General features: G+C 44.1%; 1 protein-coding gene across 7 annotated transcripts in view; it reads left to right on the forward strand.

The window, feature by feature from the left end:
• The window catches only part of LOC119172383 (uncharacterized), a 296,020-nt gene that overhangs the window by 121,211 nt on the left and 150,299 nt on the right, over nt 1–24,510 (forward strand). For 6 of the 7 annotated variants that reach the window (XM_075893680.1, XM_075893684.1, XM_037423449.2 and 3 more), the window contains exons 29-35: nt 2,644–2,764; nt 8,888–9,049; nt 11,187–11,255; nt 12,373–12,565; nt 16,092–16,273; nt 16,564–16,637; nt 20,091–20,138. In XM_075893680.1, coding sequence (XP_075749795.1) covers nt 2,644–2,764; nt 8,888–9,049; nt 11,187–11,255; nt 12,373–12,565; nt 16,092–16,273; nt 16,564–16,637; nt 20,091–20,138 — 849 coding nt within the window. The remainder of the gene's footprint in view (nt 1–2,643; nt 2,765–8,887; nt 9,050–11,186; nt 11,256–12,372; nt 12,566–16,091; nt 16,274–16,563; nt 16,638–20,090; nt 20,139–24,510) is intronic. The other variant, XM_075893683.1, reaches the window with a different exon arrangement.

Raw genomic sequence — 24,510 nt, forward strand, 5'->3', positions numbered from 1 at the left:
TGGCGAAAGGGACTAAGGAGCGCTTTGACGCGACAGATGACGGCCAGAAAATTCCAGGTTGTAATGCAGGATGGCCCGAGCTTCTCGGGCAGCCGAGTTTGCTCCGAGATCGCTTGTGGTAGCCGTGGCATGAATACAGTGCGGAGTTAATGATGGCATCGTTGAAAAAAAATGGCTACATTAACGCTTGTGGCGTTGAAAACGCATGTGGGACATTTGCGACGATTATCAAAAAAACACCGTGTGCAAGCACGTCATGCGTGATTGCCGTGCTGCATTTTTGCCGACTCAACACACGACTACCACAGGGGAGTTCGTGGGCGTATGTGCTGTTTCGCCCAGGTTCTTTCGTTCCACCTGCAGCATGGAAATTTCCACTCTCGAAGACTGCAAGGCTGCACACGCAGCATTCTCGTGCTGCTCGTTTCGCTTCTATCAAGTATTGTGGATAAATGTAAGGACAGGTGGTCACCAGGGGAACTCGCATCTTTTCGGCAACGCGGCTCTGATTAGATATGTTGCGAGCGCGGTGAAATTGAATACGAGACATAGGGTGGTTTAGAATAATGTTCGCATGTGTTTAGTTGCGGCCGCCTTTAATTGCTAGCTTTAGTTGCAGGTGCCATATGAGCTTTAGAATAGCGTTTGCTCCCCCTAGGGAAAAGTCTAGGGACTTTCGCCCCGACCGCAAACACAAACGCACAGAAGCTACACACAGCATTTGCGAGGGCTGCGATTGCCGCCCGCTATTTCGGATTTTCTGCAGGCGGGCCGCGAACGCGAATGGCAGCTTGCATTACGACGCATGCACAGTAACAGCAATCGCACCACAATGGCTCGTGGTGTGCTATTCTAGGCATCCCTTATAGTAGCCACATCATGACATAACCTTTACTTCTACATGCGTTTGTGCATAGTCTGTGCTATAAAGCTGGTAGATGAACCATGTGCTCACTGGCGTTGCGGCGTGAGCACTGCTCCTCGGCAAGAGCAAAAGTGGTGGGCGGACTTGATATTCACCGCGGGCGTCTGTCAATAAAACTGATGGATGCACGAACTCGAATACAAACTCGTTGATTCTGAGAAGGCCCGATTTCAACTCGTGACTGTGATGGTGCCGGTGTGACTGCCAGGGGTTTGATGCGGTGAACGCTATGCGGCCACAGAGTGAGCACCCCTGCACACATGCGACGCACTTTTTATCTTCCTTTGTCCAAGCACGCTCTTCTCCTGAAACGCTGGCTGTGTGTCACAGCAGTCGTGTGCGACGCGGACCGTGTGTCACTGGCACGCCTGTGCGCGTTCCTTGCAGGGAACTCGGGAGGGTTCCCACGCTCTTGTGAGACGCAGACAGCGTTCTCGTCGGCGAGCACAGCTGATGGGCGTCTCATGCACTGCCAGTCCCCAGTCATGACAGGGTGCACTTCTGCACTCAGTGGAACGGCAAACAAATCAAAGGCTTAGTCGACCGTTCTTGATGTGATGACTGGTTCCAACGTAACCACTAAAACACAGCGCACTGAGGGGTGGATTCGACTTTTTCGTACTGTTGGCTCATTCATAAGGGGGTGTTGCCGGAGCTCGGGAAGATCTCGAGTTTTGCGAAACTCGGCCGATCCTTCATAGCACCCCAGAACTGTGGTCCCAATGTTGTTATTTTATTATTGCAGTAGCGTTGGGGACGTTTTTTTTTTTTGAGATTTACAGCCGTGCCCACTCGAGTGCGTCCCCAACAGTTGTGCATGATGTGAAGTATGAGGCCTTAGCTCCTTTGCTAAGACCGTCCTCGTCAACCTTTCATAGGATGTCTGAGGCACGAGAACATGGCTTGTATCAATGTGGTAAGCACGTGTTCAACACAATACAAAGGCAGCAGCATGTGTTGGGGAAAAAAAAGAAAACACTGACGCCATTTGCGACCTAAATGCGAAGGCTTATGGAGGCGCATCAGGTCCTCCAACGTTCGTGCACATAATCTTGTTGGCTACGACGTGTCGCTGAAGGCTTATTCTGACCGCCATAAAATAAAGCTACCTTTCTTATGCCGTAATTCTGACAAATTGGCGACATGGCGTGCATGTCTGCACTTGCGTTCCTGTGTCCGCACATGCTTGGCGTGTCTTCCGTGACAGCGCAGACGGCATTCATTTGTACCCATATGGTTGCGTATATTCATATAAAATGTCATGGGGGAGAATTGACTAGCTGCAACTATGCTTTATTACTACAGTGCAGGCCGATGGGCCTTGGCTGGAACCAAAGGAAAGTTCGTATCACTGCAAAATTCCTGTGAGTCCTGAGCATATCACAGAGGTTTTACTGTGAACAGTTTATCAAAACTTTTATGTTTACTAAATAAAATTTCGATGTTCTTACTTTTTCTTTCCAATTTTTGTGAGGTATTCCTTTAAGGTTGTGTTAATTCTGTGAAAGTGGCAATTGCACAAGGCAGTCGGTGTGCAGTTTGCTGTATATCTGTACCATCAGTTTTATTTGACTCCGTTCTGCCATGTTTGCTGGTGATCGTGTTGAGAAAGTTTGTAAGATTAGATCATAGCACGTTTGAAGATGTTTGGGGGAAAGTGCTCTGCACACGGTGACTAACAACGATGCCCATTTGTTTTGTTCGATTTCTCCTGCAAGACTGGAAGCGACGATGAGGATTTGGGGCTGAAAGACATCTTGCCTCATGACCTTCCTCAAGATGACGAACTTATGGATATGCTCATGAATGAGGGTGACGATCTCTCAAAACAAGGATCTGGTGAGAAAAAGATGTTGTACTGTTTTTTGTCTGCTTTTTTCTGTTTTTGTAAAATGGTAAGTATCTCCTTGCTAAAGCAAGAGACCTGCACCACTCTATTGCATGCTAGACACCTGCACGCAATAGGTCAGCGCAGGTTTATACTCAGCTTTATTTTACGTTCTTTGCATATCCAATGTGTGTGCAAGCAGTTACATTATAACTTAGCTGTATTCATTACAGAAGCTTCCTGCGTCATGCCCAAGCACATTGGGGACTGACTTTATGTGGAGCTTTACTCTGTGCAAATTCTACCCTGACTTCTGTTTCTCACCCTTTGCTGTAACTATACTACACATTGCTATGTTATACTGTGGCCTCCGAGATGGTGGGTGCATGTGTTTCTCTCCGGTCATTTCATTCGCACGGAAAGAGAATGTTTCCAGAGATGGCCGTAGCCCTCTTTTTTCCTTCTCACTGCGGCACTCTGGCAGAGAACCGAAAACACTGCCGCCCTGTTGACGTAGCTTGCATGTAGGGAGGAAGAAATGTTTTCAACGAGCTGGCCCAGGATCATGCGCGAGAACTAATGCGCCACGACGGTCTGGTGGTTCGAGAGGTGCAGGAATATAGTCAGCAGAACATAAAGTTGATATACAAACTCTAGAAGAAAAGCTGGGCCGTAAAAGCCGGGCTTGAAAAGCTATAACCACCAAAGCGCTGACGTCTTGGAACATTATCATTGTTGCCATTACAATACTTGAAAGAAGCAGTAAATATATCAGTTTAAAACACTCTAATTCTCGCAGTATTCAGAAGACTCCTATTAAATGAAACTTTCTGAAGTAAGATTGCTGCTTAAATAGAACAACTGCCACTAGTATGTTTGGTTTACTACTTGAATATTATGCCCCTGTTTTTCTCTCAGTAAACGTAACTCCTCTTAAAGGAAACACATTTTCCCAATCCCTTCAGGTTTCACTTAAAAGAGTCTACTGTGAATCATAAACAAGTGTGTTCACATATTACAGTCGAACCCCACTACACTGCAACTGACGGGGCGTGGGAAAAATTTTGTTAGGCCAAATTTTTCTTGTAGTGAAATCGAAAAAATATAGCTGATTTGAGCTAGCAAAACAAACGGAACGTTTATTCTCAAAATTCAAAAAGTGTCTGCTGCTTCCTATTCTTTTCCAGCAGCATCACGACGTGATTCTCACCCATGCATAGTGAGGCCATGGTGAATAGCATGCATGCACAGCTTTTCCTCTAGAGTCTGTATATTAACTCTATGCAGCAGAACGACCCACTTCTAAAATTCAACGAAATCACCAAACACTACCAGCTTGGCAGAAGAGTCTATCTTTTTTCTCACCTAAAACTTAGCAGAAATCGGTCAGCTACTCTGAGAATGTTACAGACGGGGTCTTTCCTGTCGCGGGGATTCCTCAGTAAATAATACTCGGACAGTGATTCTGGTGGCCCGGCTGCAGTGAAATATTTTGTTCTTTGTTCTTTGGCTCACCTGCTCTGGTGATGTCCTGCGTTGCCTAACAGCCTCCTCTCCAGCGAGGCCAAATAAGAGGAGGGCATAAGAAGCACTATACTCCTAATACAAGCCCAGGTTATACAGGGGGCCTAGGAAAGGGTGGAGCACCATGGCATTCTGTCCTCTACGTGGGCGCGACCAGTGGTTAGACAGGCCCTTGTCTGGCGGTCCTGTCAGTGAGTCCTCAGGATTAGTTAAAGTTCATTGTCTGTCGGACTGCGCTTTTATATAACCTCCCGCTCATGTGGAAGTGTCGAGTAAAGTGTACGAGAGGCAAAGTCAATGTTGGGGCATATTTATTCTTTTTTTCTTTTTCCTTTTTTTTTTTTTTTTTGCTGTAGATGTGCCCTACCCATATTAGAATTGCGATGCCTCTGCAAGAGATGTGTATGTGCTGGAAACCTACTATACTTCGAGGTTTGTGGGCTGTATAGTATGGGGGACACTGGCGAAAAAGAAAAAAAAGGACAGCTCTATCCGCAAGTGAAATCAGAAGAGTGTCGCTTCTACATTCACATGTTACACTAATAAATGGGTTCCTTTTTCTTTCTTTTCATGGAACTAGCACTGCTTTTCATTGTAATGCCATTTCGAGAATTCTTGCAGACATGCTGATGTAATCACAGATGGCACGAAAGCTGCACTCGCATAGCGCACCACGCTTCACATTCATCCACGAGGCTTCCTCAGTTTTTCTTTCCAGCTGCCTCCCGTCGCGCCACTGAAGCAGGAGACAGGGAGGAGGGTGCAGGTGGTCGCCGTGCGTCTGGACTATGTCTAAAATGAACGTTGTTGATCCTGCAAAGACCAGGGTCTGGTTACTAGCGTGTCTTGGTTATATAGTCGCCCATTCGCACTGTGAGCTTTACAGTATTCAGTGGATATATGTTGGGCAATGTAAGAATTAACAAACTTAAATATTTTTTGCTTGTTCAAGAAAAACGCAACACGCGTTCAGTGTTTAGTTATGAAACACTGTGCGCTACATAGCAGTGAAAATTTCCACTTTTTCTTTTTTCTGCAGTCTGACTCGACCAATACATGGTTTTCTTGAGAAAGACACCATTCTGCTGCGTGTGCAACCCTTTGAGTTGGATGCTGTCAAGAGTACAGTAAATGAACACGATAGTCATATTACCATTGTGCTATCAAAACATACCATATTTACTCGTGTAATGAATCCACTTTCTTCTAGAAAAATTGGAGCAAAGTTGGAGGGTGCTTTTACTACGCGGGGTATATTTTATGAAAACTTCTTCGGGAGAAGGAAAAATACGGTAACGCAAAAAAAAAAAAAAAAGTTAGGTCACTTAGCCTTTCGCAATTTACATAAGCGTACACTGTTTGGAAACAGTTTTTTGTTGCACTTTACTCATCTTCGGTGGTTGATGGCGCTATATTTTGCAAGCTGTCCCTAAGCCGAGCCGCCCGCGCACGCCAAAAGAAAGCTTTGCGACTATCTTTTCTCGCAATCGTTTAACCACAACAGTGGTATCTGCTGTGATATCGAGGGTCCCCCAAAAGCGTGCACTCATGGGGGAGCGGGGAATGAAGGGACAGTTAGGGTGAAGGAAAAAGAAAGGCTAAAAAAATGGGGGGGGGGGTGCAAAAAGCGACTTACCCCGTCCGTTTCCGTGGGCAGTTTGGTGACCTTCTCTCATCTGCGATGTCTGTACACTCGCAAGGCTCGTGAACCTTGCTGTGGCGCACAGATAAGACAGGTGACATGCCACGCACAGATAGAAAAGCAATTAGCGCACCACGTGGCAACAGGCGAGGGGGGGGGGGGGGGGCAGCTGAGGTGGTTGAAGGGGGTCGGAAGAGTAATAAAAAAACGGAAGAGAGCCAACAGGTGAGGAGGCACCAGGTGTCAGCGTAGGGGATTCGTTTATCACGCGAGGAGGAAAAAAAACCAAAATTTTGATGACTGAAGTTGGGGGTGCGTTTATTCCGCGAGTGCGTTCATTACACTAGTAAATACGGTAATCGAAATGCAGATGACGAAAAAGGAGGCGGGTAAAAACTAAAAAACGTGTGGAGTAAATGTAGATCAACTAATCGAAGCCTTCGACAATATTCCGGCAAAATTACTTCGCATTTTACTTCACTGACATGATTAGGGCACTCAGTTATCAAAAGCGGAACTGTGCTTCTGTTGACCACCTCATAAATATTTGTATGCGATAAAATAGTAAAACGATGTGTAAAAATAGGAGGGCAATATGATCAATGTCGATAATTAGCCCAATTTTCACTCATACACATCTCCAGAAAGGAGGAATGCCAGAACGCCTTTATATTTCTCAAATCGGGGTATTTACCACCGACAAAAAGCGGACCGTAATAAAAAAAAATTAAAAGTAATACTGCCACAGACGAGTTGGTACGTCTTTACAATGATCTATATCAGAGACATTGAGCTGTTGCCACGCTTTTATTCGTAAATTGGACCAAAATAAGTGCAGTAACAAAAAAAAAAGTACTTGCTTTCAGTGCAGCCAGAAGATTCTGGCAGTGATTCTTGCTCGTACATGAAAAAAAAAAGCATGCGTGGGCTAGAAACCTGTGCTCTCTGCCATCTCCCGCGGTCTCTGTTGCCGCCGGAATCCAAACTGAATGCGCCTTTTTGCAGTAGCCTGGCGCGTGACGCTATACTTGTTGGTTTCGCTGGGGAGAGCGCCGATAGAAACGGCCGAAGAGAAACACGGGCGCGTCCACCATCTCAGAGGTCATGGTTATACTATGCAGCAAAACATCGTTAGTTCAATGTTACAGTTAATTTGAGCTGACACCCTGGTGCCGGCACAGACCTCTGTATTTCATGGGGGGGGGGGGGGGGGGAATTTCTGATAATGCTGTATTTGCTTGATTGAACGAGCTTTTTAACAGATTTTTGCTACCTAAAATCTGTGCCCTCGTGTTACAATTGAAGGTCGAATTAACTTTTTTTTTTCCTGGATGCAATGAAAAGTCACCCCTCATGGTATAATTGAGGTCATGTCACAGTTGAGTAAGTGCGATACAAACGTGTCGGTATCCACAACGGCTGATTCAAACTGGGAGCCCCTGGTTCTCATTGCTTCTTTCAGAAGTTAGCCCTCGACAATCACACACAATGGTTTGCTAAACCAAACCAAATTTACTAGAAATGCAAAACATCAGCATTTCTTAGCTGATGAGAATTCGGAGGCTGCATTGGTGCATCTTGGGCAAGCTGCATTTGATACTCACGGAGTCCTGACGGAAAAAATGCAAGCAAATGGGAATTACCGATTGCTTCTCATTTCGACGGCATTGACTCAATCATGTAACTAGGCGTGTTTTGGAGCATAAATAGCATCGTATGTTTCGACAATAGGGCTCACTGCTCTCAAGAATGCACGTTGTTGCTTGTTTCTGGTAAATCACTGACCGTTGAACTGATTCTGTTTGCTGTTGGAGCTCCACAAACTAAATTGACAAAATCAACTAACATTGACATGTAGTGGCACCTAATTAGCGATAACGTGTCTAGAGGTGTCTTTGTCGGGTTCTAACCAAGCATTGTGGTGCGCTGTCTGTTCATTCGTGTGCCAGCACGCTAATTCGAACTCCACTTAATTCGGACAATTTCATAGCCCCCTTTGATTTCAAGTTGACAAGCTTTCTCTGTGCATAGCTGTGCTGTGCTTTACCTTCTCTACATCTCTTCTCATTCGCACCCTCTTGCTGTTTGATAATTTAGACTAGTTTACGGAGGGGTTTCAGTGCCACCATGTTGGGCTGTTAACCTTGGTGTTTTGCACCTTAACAAGGAAAGGAATACGTAGTGTTACGGTAAACGTATACGCATGAAAACGGTTGGGTTGGTGCACACGATATTTGATAGCCTTATTCATTTGCATCGCTATATTCAAAAGCAAGAAAGCATAGACCTAATATAAGCCCAAGATGACGGCACCCTAGGAAAATATTCTGTGCTATGGGACAACTTTCTGTGGAAATGAAGTCTACGGAACCAAAGTGGGCGTGTGCCACCGCTGAAGAATATAGTCCCACTAGTGCATCTGTGTTTTCCGTGTGAAGATAATAAAAAAAACATTATTTTTTTATGGTATGCTGTTGACAAAGAGATGCTGTAAGAGCCAAGAAGATATTAACATTTGTTTTCCTTCATGAAGTTCAACTTTGCATTTTTGCACGTCTGAAAACCTCGTACGTTTCGGGTGCACTTCGCAGTCGAAATGGCGTCATCTTCAGGCGAGTGCTTGTCACTCTCCAGCTATTCTGACGACTCGACAAAGGAGCTTGTGTCGAATTTCACTCACATATAGCTGTGTAAACTGACGTAGCAAATTATATGCAGTGTTAATATTTGAACACGGACGGTATTCGAAAAGCGAGTCGAGCTGGACTTTTCAGCGGAGGACTACATGTGCTGTAGCTCCAACCACGTAGCTTTCTTTTCATTTCCACAGAAAGTTGTCCCCGAGTATAGATGGCCTTGCCTACGTGACGCCATAGATGGCTGTGCTTGTTACTGTTGTGGTGTACGGTGGATGTGTGCCACATCCCAGGATGACGTGAACCGTCCTTGTGTGAACGTTTGACGACAGGGCTCGACGATGTTACCCTGAACGAGCACTCGGGCGCCGGTGTGTCAGAGGAGGAGGGCTCAGCTGGTGTCAAGGACACTGACCCACTGTCCGGCAACATTGACACGGTTCTGCTGAGCCCTCACTTCAACCTGGTTGACAGCATGGTGTCTGCTGGCTCAGGTGTGTGAATAGCCAGGGTTGTCTTTGCAATGTTGTGTGTAAAAATTTCAGCTGTTTGAAGAAGGGTAAAGGAGTTATGAAGGTGTTTGACCGAGGCTGTCTTGTAGCTTTAAAACTGAGTGAGGTCTACTGGATGAGGGTCAAACAAAGAATGAAACGATAGTTTGAGTCGTACTAGTACACTAGAAAGAAATATGGCCCTAGTGTCTGTGGGAGCTTCAAGGCATAACACTTTAGGGAGAGCATGGGAATGCTGAGTAGTGTGTAGATCTGACTAAGCCTAGTTCTTTCGGCTCCATGCATCTGTGTGGCCTGCAGCTGCTCTGACGCAAGACAGTGTTAGCAAAAGTTCAGCAACACCATTTTTTACACCACCTTGATGATTTTAGGCTCCACCACCAATTCAAAAAAGCTCACAAGGTTCGCAAGTAGTCATATTTTTATTCAAACGAAAAGCCAAAGTCACAAATGTGTTTAAAAGCTGCAAACACGAAGATTGCGCAAATCCATGTGCTACACGCCATTCCAGAGGAGAGTGAACGATCTCGGCACCACAGTTCCCTCTAGTAAATATTGTAGGAATCTCTTTGGTTCGAGTAACATCAATAACAGAGCAGGGCAATCTTGTCTCTCTTCTTGCAGCTATGTGTAGGCCTTGCTCCCGTGATCTCGCACTCAATGAAAGGCCTTCTGTTCAGCTAGCTTCGACCAGTATGGGAGATGAGCCATTGGCCCTTGAAAAGATGGGCGTGTAGCAGATGTACAGCTCCTTTGACATCATGCGTACTGGTGGTGGTGTTGTAGCTAGCAGGAAAACCACTTTAGGGTTAACAACTCGTTGCTGTTTGTGAATACTGTGCACTCTCAGTAAATGGAAATTTGTTAAACGGAGCTGCTGCTTTAACAGAACAGGTGCCTCTAGCACAATAGGTTTCATACCAGATTTCTGCACCTATGCTCATCTCTCAGTAAACGAAACTCTCCTTAAACGAAACACATTTTTCTGATCCCTTCAGGTTCCGTTTTAACGAAAATCTACTGTACTTGATGACATCTTCATTTAGCACTAAAAAAATACTAGTACATGAGAGATATTAGGATGACATGTGTTTGCCTTTTCTTGCGCTAACTCAACCTGTTGTCAAGCTACGCGTTTGATTGGCAAGAGGGTTGTGAACTTGTGGGGCAAGTATCTATGCAGTATGCATATATTAAAAAAAAAAAAATTTTTTCATGCCTTGATGAGGAAAAGGCAAATAAACAGAGCATTCTAGCTAGGAAACGATAGTGAATTTCACAGCACGCAAACATAGGAAAAAAGTGGAACAAAAAACTGCACTCTTTTCTACTCTGTCCAATTTCTTTCCTGTATTCGCACGCTGTGAACCCAGAACAACTAGCCCAAAATTCTACACATGTAGTAGGAAAGTTGAATTACACTCAAACATCAGTATAATGAACCCATATGCAACAAGGTATACATTATAACGAAGCAAATGAAGAATATTCTTGCAATAGACATAGTGTTAAGAATATACCTTCGCGCTGAATTTTTGGATATAACGTACTTATTTTCTTGTAAGATGCAACGTTGTTATGAGATGAGGTTTGAGTGTATTCGGATGTGCTGAACCTGGTGTGAGGTTCAGCCTGCGTGCCGCTCCAGCTGGGAAGGTACACACTGTGTGGCAGTTGAGTTGTAATTAGCTAGCTGTGTCCGTTATTACGAATTGATTCTTACGACTCGATCAAGATAATTGTAAACCTACTTCGTGCATAACGCAGGTTGTCGATGTAATCCTGTTATGCAAGGACAGCCTGAAGTTAACGCAGTGACGTGTAGATGCAATCTGTAGACTTGGTTCTTGTGTCAAAGCCAACAGCCTAGTGGTGGCGCGCACGGTTTGCACTGCTCAGCATAACACTAAAAGTGTTGTTGTTTAGTGTTCTTATGACTAAGCGTAGAAAGATCTTAGACAGGAACTGGGTGCTGGATCTGGTTCATTCGTTGAAGAATCATTTGTGTGCCCTGTCCATTTAATGAAATGGACAGGGCATGAAATGGACATTTCCATTTTAATGAAATGGCTAACATCTCACACTTTCACAAACTCAGAAGCGTGTACTGTGCTTTCAGGGTTACCACACATGGACAGCAAGGATGTTGAAGATGTCTTCAAGGGCGTGCTTAGCCCCGGGGATAGTTGTAAGTAACACATTCCTTTGCCGTGCGCTATATTGCTTGGCTCTTGCAGTGCTTTGCGGCGCTTATTAGAGAGGCCTTGAAATGTGCAATGAGCCAGTATTGTTGTGTGAGCAGCAGTGCCAAAAAACAAAGCTGTTATAGTTTTATTTCAACGAAGGAAACACATTCATTTCGAACTAGAGTGACACGCAATGACTGTTTTTGCAATCGAAAGTGACGCTTCATGACGGGGGGGGGGGGGGAGCAACATTGGCCGGGCATTTTGATTAGTTTGACGCAGCAATTTGCTCGTAATATTCGTATGGTCCCAAATAGGCCACGCTACTGTGCGCTAAAAATTGTAAAAGCTCTCTATGCTTCCTCAGATACAAAAAAAAAAATTGTTTTTAATTATGAAAATTGGAAAACAGACTGTGTCTCCTGGTGAGAGTTCCGCTTGAAAGACTGAACACTGCCAGTAGCAATGCATATAGCAGCTATACAGCAACACTGACTGTTGATGAGCAAGTTTAATACATACGGAGCATGATACAGTGCGCCAAGACGGTACAGAAAACGAAAAGAAGCACGCATACACAGCGCTGTCTATGTGTGCTTGTCTTTTTTTTTTTTGTCCTGTCTCTGCACGCTGTTTTGCGCTCAGTATGTACCAGCCGCCAAGAGTTGTCGTGTTTTATCATAAAATTTTTAGCAGCACAAAACAAGAAATGGCACATTGGAAAAGAAATAGGTCTTGCCACGTTGCAGATATAATTGCAGTAATCATTTCCATATTAATTTAAATTGACAAGCATGTTTGTCTGCACATGCAGGAATACTCGCGTACATTTCACTGAATGACTTGAGGCTAACACTGGCTTTTGCAATGCTAGCGTTATTTAGTAAGCAAGCACAATTGAACAAATGCATCAAATTACCTTAGACTTCTTTGAGATTGTTTTACGTAATGATACCAGCAGCGGCATACACCAAGGTGGAACCATATTACATGTCTAGTCACTGTGTGCTATGGCAAGAGTCGGTACTTTGCTTGTTAGAACAGAAACAAGGAGTTTCTTGTCTTGAAACACTCTTTCTTTGAGCCCGTTATTGACAGAGTCGGTGTCGGGTGTCCCAGGTGGACCACCTGAGAGTGTGGGCTCCATGGGTGCGTCAGCAGCGAGCATGTCACCCCTGCCGCAGCAGCACGGTGCCTCGGGGTCACGACCTGCACCCGTGATGCAGAACCCGCTCACTCCGGCCAGCTCCCACAGTGTGGGCTCACCCTTCAGCATGCCCTCCCCTTCACCTTTTCCCATGGAGTACGGCAGGTGAGGAATCCTAATTGACCCCATGTACAGTAAGGGAATGCCAATTAGTGTAAGACCTTAAAGGGACCACATGAAGCTGTTTTATATAGAAAAACTTGGAATATAAGCAGTGACACTCAATCTAGTCCAAAAAGTGGGCACAAACCACCTGAATAATTGTGTTTCCATGCTCATCAACTGCTTCGAGGGAGGCAGATTAAATCGTTAAAAATATTGACGTCAAAGCATTTCACTTTAAAATGATTCTCCATTTTTAGAAAACAACTTGTGTCTAGCAAGCATTTTTGCAGCAAAAAAAAATGAAGTATGAGACTGAAACTAGTGTTAAAAACAAGCTCCCGTCGGGGATCTTGTTATTACAAAATGGCTATGGAGCATGTTTTGTTGCGAGCTCATGTAGGTTCGATTTGTGCATAAGTGCAATTGTATGCATCATGTCTTACTGTAATAAAGAGCCGTCTGTGATGTGATGCTTTCATTATAAAAAGTCGCAGTATATCCATGGAGTGAATGATGATGAGTGGGGCGAAGCCCTGGAGGGTTTCACTGCTAGACCGTGAACCATCCGCGAATATTACCCACTACAACATCAAAGACGTGACAAACACTGTATATATTTATACAAAAAATTTTGTTATTAGTAAGTGCTACCTATGCGTCGCTTCCGTTCCCCCTTCATTACAGTGAAACCTTATTAAACGGTAGTACAGTGTAACCGAAATAGCGTAAGGTTGCCCATTTACCTGTCAAAAAAAGAAATCTTCAGGGAGTGCGATGAAAGAACAAACAACATGATGTGATTTATTAACTTCGCGTGACAAAGTCTGTTATTTTCATTAAAGACGCAGTGGCCTAGCGGCAACGACAGCGCCCTCAAACTCACTTATGCTGCGAGCGAGCTTTTTCACCGGTCCCCTCTTCTCGGTAAACACCCTTGCATGACGCCGACGCCATGCACAGCTTTGGCCACTGTCGGACCTGGAACACCTGTGTTGTTGCTTTCCGTGTCATCCTCATTGGCGACACTTCGACAACCGAGGCAACAATGGCTTCGTCGGACATGTCCGGTGATGTCTGCACATCGCTGTCTGCGTCTCTTAAGTTGGAAAAGGGAATGCCTTCTGTAATGCCCTGCCGCTCCAGCACTTCAGCTAGCAGATTTTTGCAAGCTTGGTTTACGATGTCTGAAGTCTGGTCGATGGTGTCACTGGCATCATCTGCGTCACCCGCACACACACTGAAGCCAGCACGCTTGAAGCAAGTTTGACCTAAACTGAACTGTTGTTGCTTGAACCTGCCGCCATGAGTATTCGAGCAAGTGAATCGCGCCAATCAGGTCGATAGAGAATAATTTGCCACATTAAATGGCGAAAAGAAATCTGCGCAGCAGACTCTTTTTGTAGAGCTGTTTTACAGCTCGAACGACGTTTTGGTCCAAGGGATGGGCAATCGTTGTTGTGTTTGGTGGCAGCTTCACAGTCACAGCCGTCAGGTTGTCCAGGGCGACATGCTCGAAGCGTTGTCTAAAATAATAACAACTCTTCCTTTCTTAGTCGCAAAACGACGATCGATGAGGCGCACGTACTCCTCAAAGAGTTTTGCCGTCATCCATGCTTTGGTATTGCTGCTGTAGGTGACCCCTGATGGCAATCGGGCGCCTTTGAAACATCTTGGCTTCGCTGACTTTCCAATCACGAGGAGCGTAATTTTGTCGGTTCCAGTCATGTTTAGGCAAAACGCTACTGATATTCTGTCCTTTTCATGCCGCTGGTGCACGTCTTGCCTTTAAACGCGAGCGTTTTGTCTGGTAGCAGCTTAAAGAATAGTGCCAATTCATCCGTATTAAAGATGTCATCACGTGCATGGTCTTCCAAGATGTTCTTCAGCTGACCATTTTGCCACTGCTCCGCCCCATCCACGTCAGCAGCAGCACCTTCTCCCGAAACAGTCTTCGTGGTAATGGTATGCTTTGCCTTAAATCTGGCCGGGTAGCCAGCCATTGTTGCACACGAAGTTGTCATGGTTGAGCTGAGAGGCAAAAAGCAGGGCCTGCCCCATGAGCAGTGGTCGACTGATAGGCAGATTTTTTGACCGTGCAGCTTTTAGCCACTTGACCAGTGCCTCCTCTACATCCGAAAACGACGAACTGCGTAGCCGACACCTTTTCGCAGTGGCAGCAGGACTGCCAAGCAACTTCTCTCTGGGATTCCAAATTCCACACACTGTGGTCAAAGGCAGGTCCTTTTTGCATGCCAACGCCGATTTTTTCGTGCCATTTTTTAATGGCACAAATTATGTCCAATGTTTCCTTTATTTTCAGCACTCGATGCTTTTGTCCCAGCTTCGGCATGACGCAAGTACGGGCAGCACAAGCACACATACACAACACGTGAAAAACGATGCTCCCACAGTGCTCACGTAGAATACGGAACAACCAGAGAACACACATGCACAGCTTAAAAGGAACTAAGAAAGCAAAGTAAGCGTACACTGTTTTTGCCTGTTTGTGCAAAGCACCATCGCATGGACAACCCCAGAAGCCTAGCCAGCAGAGTGCCAGCCGAGTGCTGAACTTCCAATTTCGGAGGCCACATACTTCTTGTTGTGGAAAAATTCAAGAGATGGCACTCATCTACACAGCCGCCATCATCATCAACACAAGCAAGCGAGATATGATCTCTGGGGCTTGCTGTTCTGTTGGGACGCCCAGTGGCAGACGACATGCTGTGGCGAGTGCGCAACAAAAATGGGAAAAAACTACTTATTAACTGATACATAGACGATAAGCTGGTACGGTTTATGCAGATACAAAATTCATCATGTTCAATGGCCGCCGAGTCAGAGATTTGACTTTACTACTTTTAAAACGAAACTACTGTTTAAGTGTGTACGGTTTAACGAGGTTTCACTGTATGACGGCTTTATAGTCGGTGAAGTGATGAATCGGTGATGGGGCGTAGTGGGATGTTTGCGAGTACAAGTAGTGGGCAGTTTGCAAAGGTGGAACTTTAGGCGGTCACGTACATACATACAAGGGATGGACTGACCCATACCTTTAGGAGCTTCACCCCTAAAAGGACAAGTTAAAGGATAGGTATTTGGCATGCCAAAGATTGCTGCGTCGCATTGTTATTGCGTGGTGGAAGCTATTCTTTGTGAATAGCACAAACAAAGAGATACCTTCAGCCGCATTTTGACCAAGAAAAGTTCTTACGGCTTGAAAATAGGGGTGAAATCCGGACCTCGAGGACTGCCTTGGCAAATCTGTCAAGCAAATTCTTGTACATAACACTTGCCTAGGTAACAGTCCTCGAATTCGTACACAATCAATGCGTATACAGAAGTGATCTTAAAGCCAGGAAAACTGTATCAATGCACAAAATAAACTGTGTGGTGAATAAATTTCCCAATTTATGTAGGCCGTGCATCTGCCGGGTGGGAGTGTGCTTTTCCCTGTTTTTTTTTTTGTGTTTGAACTGATTGATGTCTCGCGTGTAACTGTAATTGCTGTTTGGCATGGACACAGTCCTCAGCTATCTGAGCCGCCCCCAAGTCCGTGGATGGATCCAGATGCCGACCTGCCATCCACGGGAGGCCATAAGAACATTCTCAAGTGGGAGAGTGATGAGGCACTCGGTGCTGGGGCCACCATCTCTCCTGTTCTCTATGCTAACCTCAACTACCAGAACCTGCGCATGGAGTACCCGAGTAAGTAGTATCCTGTGGTGCCTGCTGGTACACCTATTTGTGCGGGGTACTCCTGTTCGTGCATGGAAATTCGAAAGAAGGACGTTGAATTAGTCAGCATCACGGGGGCAAAACATGCAGCTGCTGAAGTTTTGGCACAAGATTGAAGAATTGAAAACACTAGTTTATGAGTTTCAATTGGCTCGGTGTTTTACTTTGGTGCCTCGAGTACCCTTTTTGGTTGTTGCAAAAGCAGTGCTCTGGCAGTATATGTGGCCTAACCTATTGTATGTCTTTGTGGCTTCAAACAGGCTGGCCCGATCGATCCAAACAGATCGCAAAGATTTGGAGGAACTTACCTCCCGAGAAACGACAGCCATATCTTGTAAGTTTCTGGGCTTTTGTGGTAGTTTGCTATGCATGCGTTGCCATACCTTATTTGCATTTTTTGTGCATTTTTTAATGCTTGGATGGACACTGTACTAACAATAACAAGCATTTGGCGCTAATTTTGAGAAAGTACTCATTTACTCGTAAAATCTGTTTTGTTTTCTCTTGCATTCACGTTAGGCATTTTTAAACCTGTTTGTAACAAATGCGATAGAACTTTTGCAAAATAAGGTGGGCCATATTCCACGTGCAGTGTCATGAGGTGTCCATTTTAAAGTATGGTGCTTCTACTGTTCAGCTAGATATGACAAGAAAAAAAAAATTGAAAGGCCCATGTTTTAGTGGTAAATGTTGCATTGAATTTGGTTGTGATGCATCAGATAACTATTAACTATGCTTGTTAATCATTGGAGCAATTTTTTCTATGACATGGGCAATTTGATAGTGTTTGTTGTTCAAGTAAACCATTTTTTTCCCCAAGGTAAATGCTTAAACGCTTTGGTTATTGTAATTGCTCTGTAAATCATAATTTCAAGCAAACCTGGCATAAATTTGGGAGAATGATACCCCTGTCACACGGGCACTTAAAAGTCTTTTAAGTAAGCGGTCTTTTTCCGAAAAGGATTTCCTGACAGCAGACACACGGCACAGAGCGAACTCCTTTTCAGAAGCGGTCTTTTTCGTAAACGGAGTTCGTCGATCTCTTTTACGGCTCCGAATAAGTAGCCTCGAAACCAGTGGGCGCCAGCAATTTTCGAGTGGTGGAAAAAAAAGAGCGATTGCTTATTTTTCTGTCACCAAAACTCTTTGTAAAAACAAATTTCATATCCTGCAGAAGGTGTAATGAACTCTTTTAATGGTTATTTCCTTTTCTACTCTCGTAAGCAGCTACAACGCGTCGGCAATATCACGTGGTGACGCTCGGTCTCGCGCCGCGCCATTTTGCACAAGCGAGGAAAGCGTGGCAGTCGTGTGTTTGCCCGTCATTCAAGTGGTCAAGCTTGTATAGGGCAATGCCGACTCGCTTCTCAGGAGTGATGGTTTCACACATGCTGGTGCAGTGTCTTTCGAGCTCACTGCGCAAGCTCTCCACAATGAAACGAAAGGTGGACGGGTACACTCGAAAAGATTGCTTGAAGTTCTGCTCACCGAGGTAAGGTACAGTTCTCTCGAACCACCTCTCGTTTCGTCTGAAGGCCCAGATCGATTGATCGCAGGCCTTCTCCGACAGCTCCAGTGCGCACAGCAAGGAATTGCTAAACAGCAGTTGCTGCTTGATCCTCTCCTTGGCGGCTTTTGCAGCACCTGCCTCGCTTTCCAGAGCGAGAAGGCAGGCCAGGAGGCTTGCGATCCTCGCTTTTTCTTCCGTACGGTCGCCCATAACGTGTCGAGAGCAGTCGAGAGCAGCGAAAAACAAATACGGTAAATAAAAACCCAGTGGTGCCAGACGGACTTGTGCACGTCGCTAGTTATGGGAATGCTTCCTTAACTAGTGCAACAAACTTTCATATTGGTGTGTCTTCATCTCTTATTCTTAAATTTATTTGAAGAAACGAGCAGTGCAACAAGTGTTTAATTTGTACGTCGTGATACATCGTTTAATTTTCATTGCTTCTCTTTCAACTGCTAGCGCCACGCTTTCGCTAGCGTCCTCGAACGAAAACACTAAAAGGAGATCGTTGCTGCCGTGTGTATGCGCCGCAACACCTTTTTGTTAAAAGTCTTTCAACTTCGTAAAAGACCGCTTACTTAAAAGACTTTTTGCGCGCCCGTGTGACACAGGTATGAGAAGTTTATCGAAGCACTCAACTTTTCTTTACTGTAGCGAACTCTTTTGGCTGATTGGCTCCATCTTTATTTGTATTTGCCTACCATTTTAGTCTATTCATCTTCAAAATTTCTTCTAGTAAAATCAGCCAGCATTACTGTACATTACTTGCATATTGAAAATCGCACGAACTTCAGTTTTTATGCAATGTGCCGTGTACTCTTGTTATAAATGCGAGCACAGATGACCATGACCACCAGTGACCTTGATTGGCACTCCTCTGCTGCACTGTATGTCCAGGAATCCTTTTGCTTCTGTTTGCTGGCCGTTCATTGACAGCAGTTGTACATTTTCCTTTTGTCTTTGTTGTCAGTGAATTTCCTGCTGCTTCCATCGCCGCTTAAATTCATTGTTTTTTCTTCATCAATCCCTGAAGCCTCTCCGTCCACACTGACATTTTTGGAAATCAGTGCCAACATTCGATGTGTGCTGCCATTCCTTTGCACAGCAGTTAACTCCAAATCTCCGCTCGACTGCTGAATCGGAGATCTTAATGCGTGCCCTCAATTCTGCTTTCTGCACTTCTAGTTTCTCATTTGGGATTCTCACCTCGTGACATTGTGAAACAGTTTACTACCGTTACACCACCCGCTACCATTTGAAGCTTTTGTATGCACAATTGAAACATTTCGTATGAATTCCGGTAGTTTTTTATGTTGTGAAAATTTAATACAATTTATGGAATCTGCATGTACTTCGTAAAATTAAACAGGATACATGCGAACTTACTGCAACGTTGTAAAGAAATATTCCATAGCGATAATAGTGATGGAGCAGACATGAAGTGGTTTGCACGGTACAAGGAATGCAATGAGAGCACCTCCATGCACCTCGGCCCGGTGGCGATGTTGATGGAGGGGCGTCACAGCAATACCTACAGAAAAATGATACGAAACTGCTCCGTACTGCTCTGAGCACATTGAAAAAGCTGGGGCCCTTCTACCTGCCTGACTCTGGAGTATGAAGAGGGTGAGAGAAGAGTGGGTTAACAGTACTAATGAAATTTGGTATACTAAAGCATCGGCAACTTTACCTAAAGCCATTTCCATAGAACACAATGTACTCAAAAAGAAAAAAAAATTAGGGCAGCTTTGCAGTGGTGGGTGCAAAGTGCGAAGGATCAGCAGAGTTGGCACAGCCAAGAGAAGTAAAGCCAAATTATAGAAAGGTGTTATTTAGCAAGGTCATAATTATCAAGGTCTTAATTAGCATGTTTTAATTAACCAGGTTTTAATTACGATTCACCTAAATAGCATGGTCTTCACTTGCAAGGGACTTATTTCCAAGGTCTTAATTGCACCCCATGCTGAACCAATCGGCACAGCTTACAAAGGGAGTGTTTCCTTGGAACAGTGGACGGCATAATGTCAGAAAAACCTCTGTAAAACACAGGATATTTGTCCGTAATATTGATAGGACGGCGTTTCACTGCTGCCGCATTACACAGCTTTGGAAAAATGTGGACTGAGAAGCTTTACCCATTCCTGTCACCTCACAATGTCTAAACATTGCTTCGTTTCTGGTGTGTGTTTGTTTATGTGTGTGTATGTGACTGCCACTACAAGAAAAGGGCGGGAATGCATTTGTGACCATCGTGATTTGGTGTGTCCCTCTTTGTAGCAAAAAGCGAGAGAAAACCGGGCGGCCAGTCGCATTCAGAAGTCACAGGCATGTATCGTCTGCTTTTTTGCGTCCTCCTCTTTCTTTTTTTGTCTCTCCTTTGTCGCTCTGCTAAGGTGGGCAAACAGTGAAAGCCTTTTTCGGAATCTGCAAGAGGTGGCTGTGCTTGCAAGATGCGCCACTATGAGTTTGCTTTATTCTCCTTGCATGTGTGCAAGGCCTAACATTCGTAACTTGGGCACAATGTCACAACACTAAGAGGACGAGCTTTTAAAAAAATGAAAGTCTGATGATATGCTTACATATTGAAATTTCACATAGATGTAGCATTTTGTGATGCACAGTAGAACACTATTACTTTTATGAGACCATAAAGAAAAAGAACGCAACACTTGTAAAAACATTAAATGTGATAATGATTGCTCGAAACGATGATGGACTACACCATTATCCCTTGCTCTTCATCACTGACGTGGCACTGATGCATAGTTCTTCATACTGGCGGGAATAGGAACATTGTGCTTCTCAAGATGATTTTAACGGATGTACACCACGAAGTGTCATGTAAAATATAATTGTTCATGATGAATACGCATATGCATAAAGTGTTGCTTGTGTATTTTTACCACGACATTCTAAAGTATGAAGGCCAGCCTAAATAAGGTTTGCTAAACACGAGAGGGATAGTTTTCTTAAATGCCAGGGACTCTGTTCGTTTGCCATAACACATGAAGAATGTGCAAGCTTTTATGTATAAGAGCTCTATACCGATTGGAAGACCATATGCATTTTTGCATTTGGAAACGGGGACCCATTCCTGTAAAAATGTTCAGTAAGCTAGGTTTATCTGGCGCTGAAACTTTTCTTGACTAGCATTTAATGTTATCATTGTTTTATTGTTGCTGCCCATGTTCATTTCCACATGGTACTTTCAGTATTTGCCCACCTGTCAATGTTCTGTTTTCTGTTTCTCCCACCTTGTAGAGTAATGCTGTGTTTGCTGCTTTTTTTGTTTGTTTTATGCACCAGCTATGTTGTAGACTTCTGTGATTGTATCTGCAGCACTTATAGTATTTTCTTGCTGCTTTTTAGGCGAGGCTTCATGTTCTTTTTTTTTTTTTTTTTTTACGGCTTTGCAGATAAGCTTTATAGCTTTTAAGCTCAGTAGACAATACTGTCATGTTTCCAGCTGGGATAACTTCATATTTGTATTTTCTAGAACCAGTACAACACATTATACTTTAAAACTTAAATATTTCATAGTTAGTATTAGCTTTATCACACGTGTACAATTAAAAAAAGATCAGGATAGTGAAAGAAATATAAACCGTGCCTTGGGTGTTGGGTATTATTTCTCTGTCCTTGACTTTCCTTTGCAACAAAAAGGTCACACATAGGTTATATTTATGTGCAATTTATGCTCAGTAAGTTAAAGTATATCAGTGTGCAATACATTACACTAATCTGATATTGAAAATGTTCTAAAGCATTTAACTAAACTCTAAGGAAAAAGAACACAATCATAGTATAAAGGGATAGATTAGTAAAATTTGCATGTGCGTTCATTTAGAACAAGCAAATGTAATGCAGGATTTTTACTGTATGGAATATAGTGGAATAGTATGCAAATATGCACAAGGCGAGTTGTAAAAATTCACACATTGACTTTGCCTGTATGTCAATTTGATTTTGCATACTCCTCTGTGTAGTCAGTAGAGGTTAGGGGTCTGATATCCTAGATACAAAATCAGCGATTCTAGTGTGTACCTCAGCATACAGCATGCTGAAAGCTTTAGGTTCTCGGAATGTTGCTTTGCAGAACCACTGGAAACGAGCTCTTTCATTGCAATTTCATTCCGCCTTCCTACGCATTGCATACCGCATTTGGTCGTGCATTGAGGATGCCTTGAGTTGCATTGCTGTTGCACTAAGCCTTGTCTCTGTAGGAAAATGAAAAATGCAGCGTTATACTACGGCCACTCGATAAAAAATAAGGCACGGCCTGTTGCAGCGCCCTGAAATACACAAGCAGGAAAGCTGCATTACTGCATTGACAGCTCCCTTTGTGTTGGTCTAGTAAACGCACAGCCACACACAGTTAGAACAAAAAAAGAGAAAAAAAAAAGAGAGATAGGGTTGTGGCGCTCTCTAGCTGCGTCATTCATGGTGTCTTTGAACAACTGCAAAGGATGTAAGCATCAAGGACTCTGGGTTTTTGTAAAAAGTCACACCAAATGTTTTTAAAAGTCCTTACGATAAGATAAACCTTCCAAAGAAAGTGGTGCATTGAGAAAAGTATTGCTGAGGTCCCCTCAAATAATATGTGGGAAGAGTTGGAGGATACTCAAGAAAACTTCCATCACAAGGATTGGTGCGTTGTGGCAAGTGAGCACCGTTTCGATGCAGGCTCTTGTGGAATTCACGTCGCTATGCCGTGCCATTGGGAATAAAAAATAATGTGCTGTACTGTGCAGTTGTGCCCCCATCCACCAATGATATTTTTGCACTAGTGCACATCACTCTATACATTACTCGTTACACTCAAACTTCTTTATAAGGAAGTTGCACCTTGCACGAAAATAGGCTCAATATGTCCAAACATTTTTTATAAAACTGTATTCTTAACGCTATAACTATTGCAAAACAACTCCTCGTTTACTTTGATTTATTGATGTTTTGTTATATCCGGGTTCATTATGTCGAGGTGTAAGTGTATTAGTTTCCTGAATACCACCAGATAGTGTACATTGTAAATGATAGTGCACATTGCAGATAGTGCACATTGTAAAATGACTTGGGAAAGAGTATTTGCACCATTAAGATGCATTTTCGTTTCTCACTGTCTTGGTCTTATAATTAACCACGGACACGTTGTTCTTTGATAGTTTAGCAATCGGGACTATAAATACAGCGTAAAGCGCAGCCAGGCATGTAGATAGCCGTGCGGTCGGCACGCACATGCTGCGCCTATTCAGGCGTCCATTTTTCATTCATTGTGCGTCGTGTTGTCACAAGCGAAAAATGCGCCACGCAAGTCTAGCTTAACGGTGCTCATAAGAGACTGCACACTTATGGCACGACATGCATCCACCCTGCTGCTTCCAGGCATTTCGCTGAGCTCAGCTGGCTGCTTGCTCGTGCAAAGTCTTGTCTCCTGCGCAGTGTTGCTTAAATTATTCCCCTTTCATGCACGTGCGTCAGCAACGCGTGTCTGTTTTGCATGGCAGTCGCAATATTTGTGCTATCTGCGCAAAAGGTGATTGTGGCCGTCTTGAAAAGCCTCTCACAATGGGCGTAGAATGCGGCTGGTTTTTCAGAGCTGGACAGCTTTACAAGTGCACTTTGTGTGAATGAATTTGTTCGCAATCGTTCACGGCCCCTCTCATCCAGACGACTTTTCTTGTCTTGTTGTTGCTGCCAATTTCGTTGTTGTTTCATTGTGCCACTTTACTCACTTGGTACGATGCCTGCCGTACCCAATCTCTTGCCACTCTTCGGTACTTGATGTGGCCTTCAAAGTTAGCACCTCGACAGTGTTTGATGTGCAGGGCTGAAGTGTAGGCGCAGTGGCGTGGTCCCCTGCCACATGATAGCACCATGGCCTTCTTGAGAGAAGAGTGCTGTTCCATCACAATTTTCTATCACAACGCCTAAAGATACAGTCGACTCCTCCTAAACGGAACTTGAAGGGGATCCATAAAACTGTTTCATTTATCAGAAGTTTTATTTAAGCAAAGTACACTTATTTAGTGAATCAAAACCTTTGTTCAAATTGCACGAACCTCACCGTACTCATGAGGATGAGTAGAAGAAAAAAAGGAGTGAAAGGTGGTTTGTTTGGCAAGCTTGAGTTGTTTTTTTCACAACGTACGCACCCATGCCCGACAAACTAGCCAGAAATTTTGGACAAGCCTCATTCTCAAAATAGCGCTGTAAAAGTTCAACAGCCTCTTTATCTGATCGGTCTGGTGGCACCACTGCACTGGCAATATTGTCATCACATTCATCACTGGAAGGTTGATCCTCATCTTGCACTGCAGCAATCATTTCCTCAACAGTCTCCTCACGACAGGTACGAACATTTTCATCAATTGATTCGAATTCCTCGAAAGTGAAAGGGGCAGAGGGTGCGATCTCACTGAATGCTGCCTCAATGTCGGCATCGACAGGGCTTTCTTCTTCATCAGGTACTGCTTCTTGCACTTGAAAGCCAGCATGATGAAAGCATCTGCGTATTGTTGTTGCCTTCACTTGCCCCCAGGCACAGGCCAAAATGTGGATGGCTGCCAATAAATCTATGCTGTAGCATTTCCCACTGTCTGCACAAAGCAGCAATCGATGGACCAATTGTCTGCGATAATGAACTTTAATGTTCTGAATAACCCCTTGAACCATCGGCTGGATCACTGCCATTACATTG

Source organism: Rhipicephalus microplus, chromosome 4, assembly GCF_043290135.1.
Source record: "Rhipicephalus microplus isolate Deutch F79 chromosome 4, USDA_Rmic, whole genome shotgun sequence".
NCBI classification, from domain to species: domain Eukaryota; kingdom Metazoa; phylum Arthropoda; class Arachnida; order Ixodida; family Ixodidae; genus Rhipicephalus; species Rhipicephalus microplus.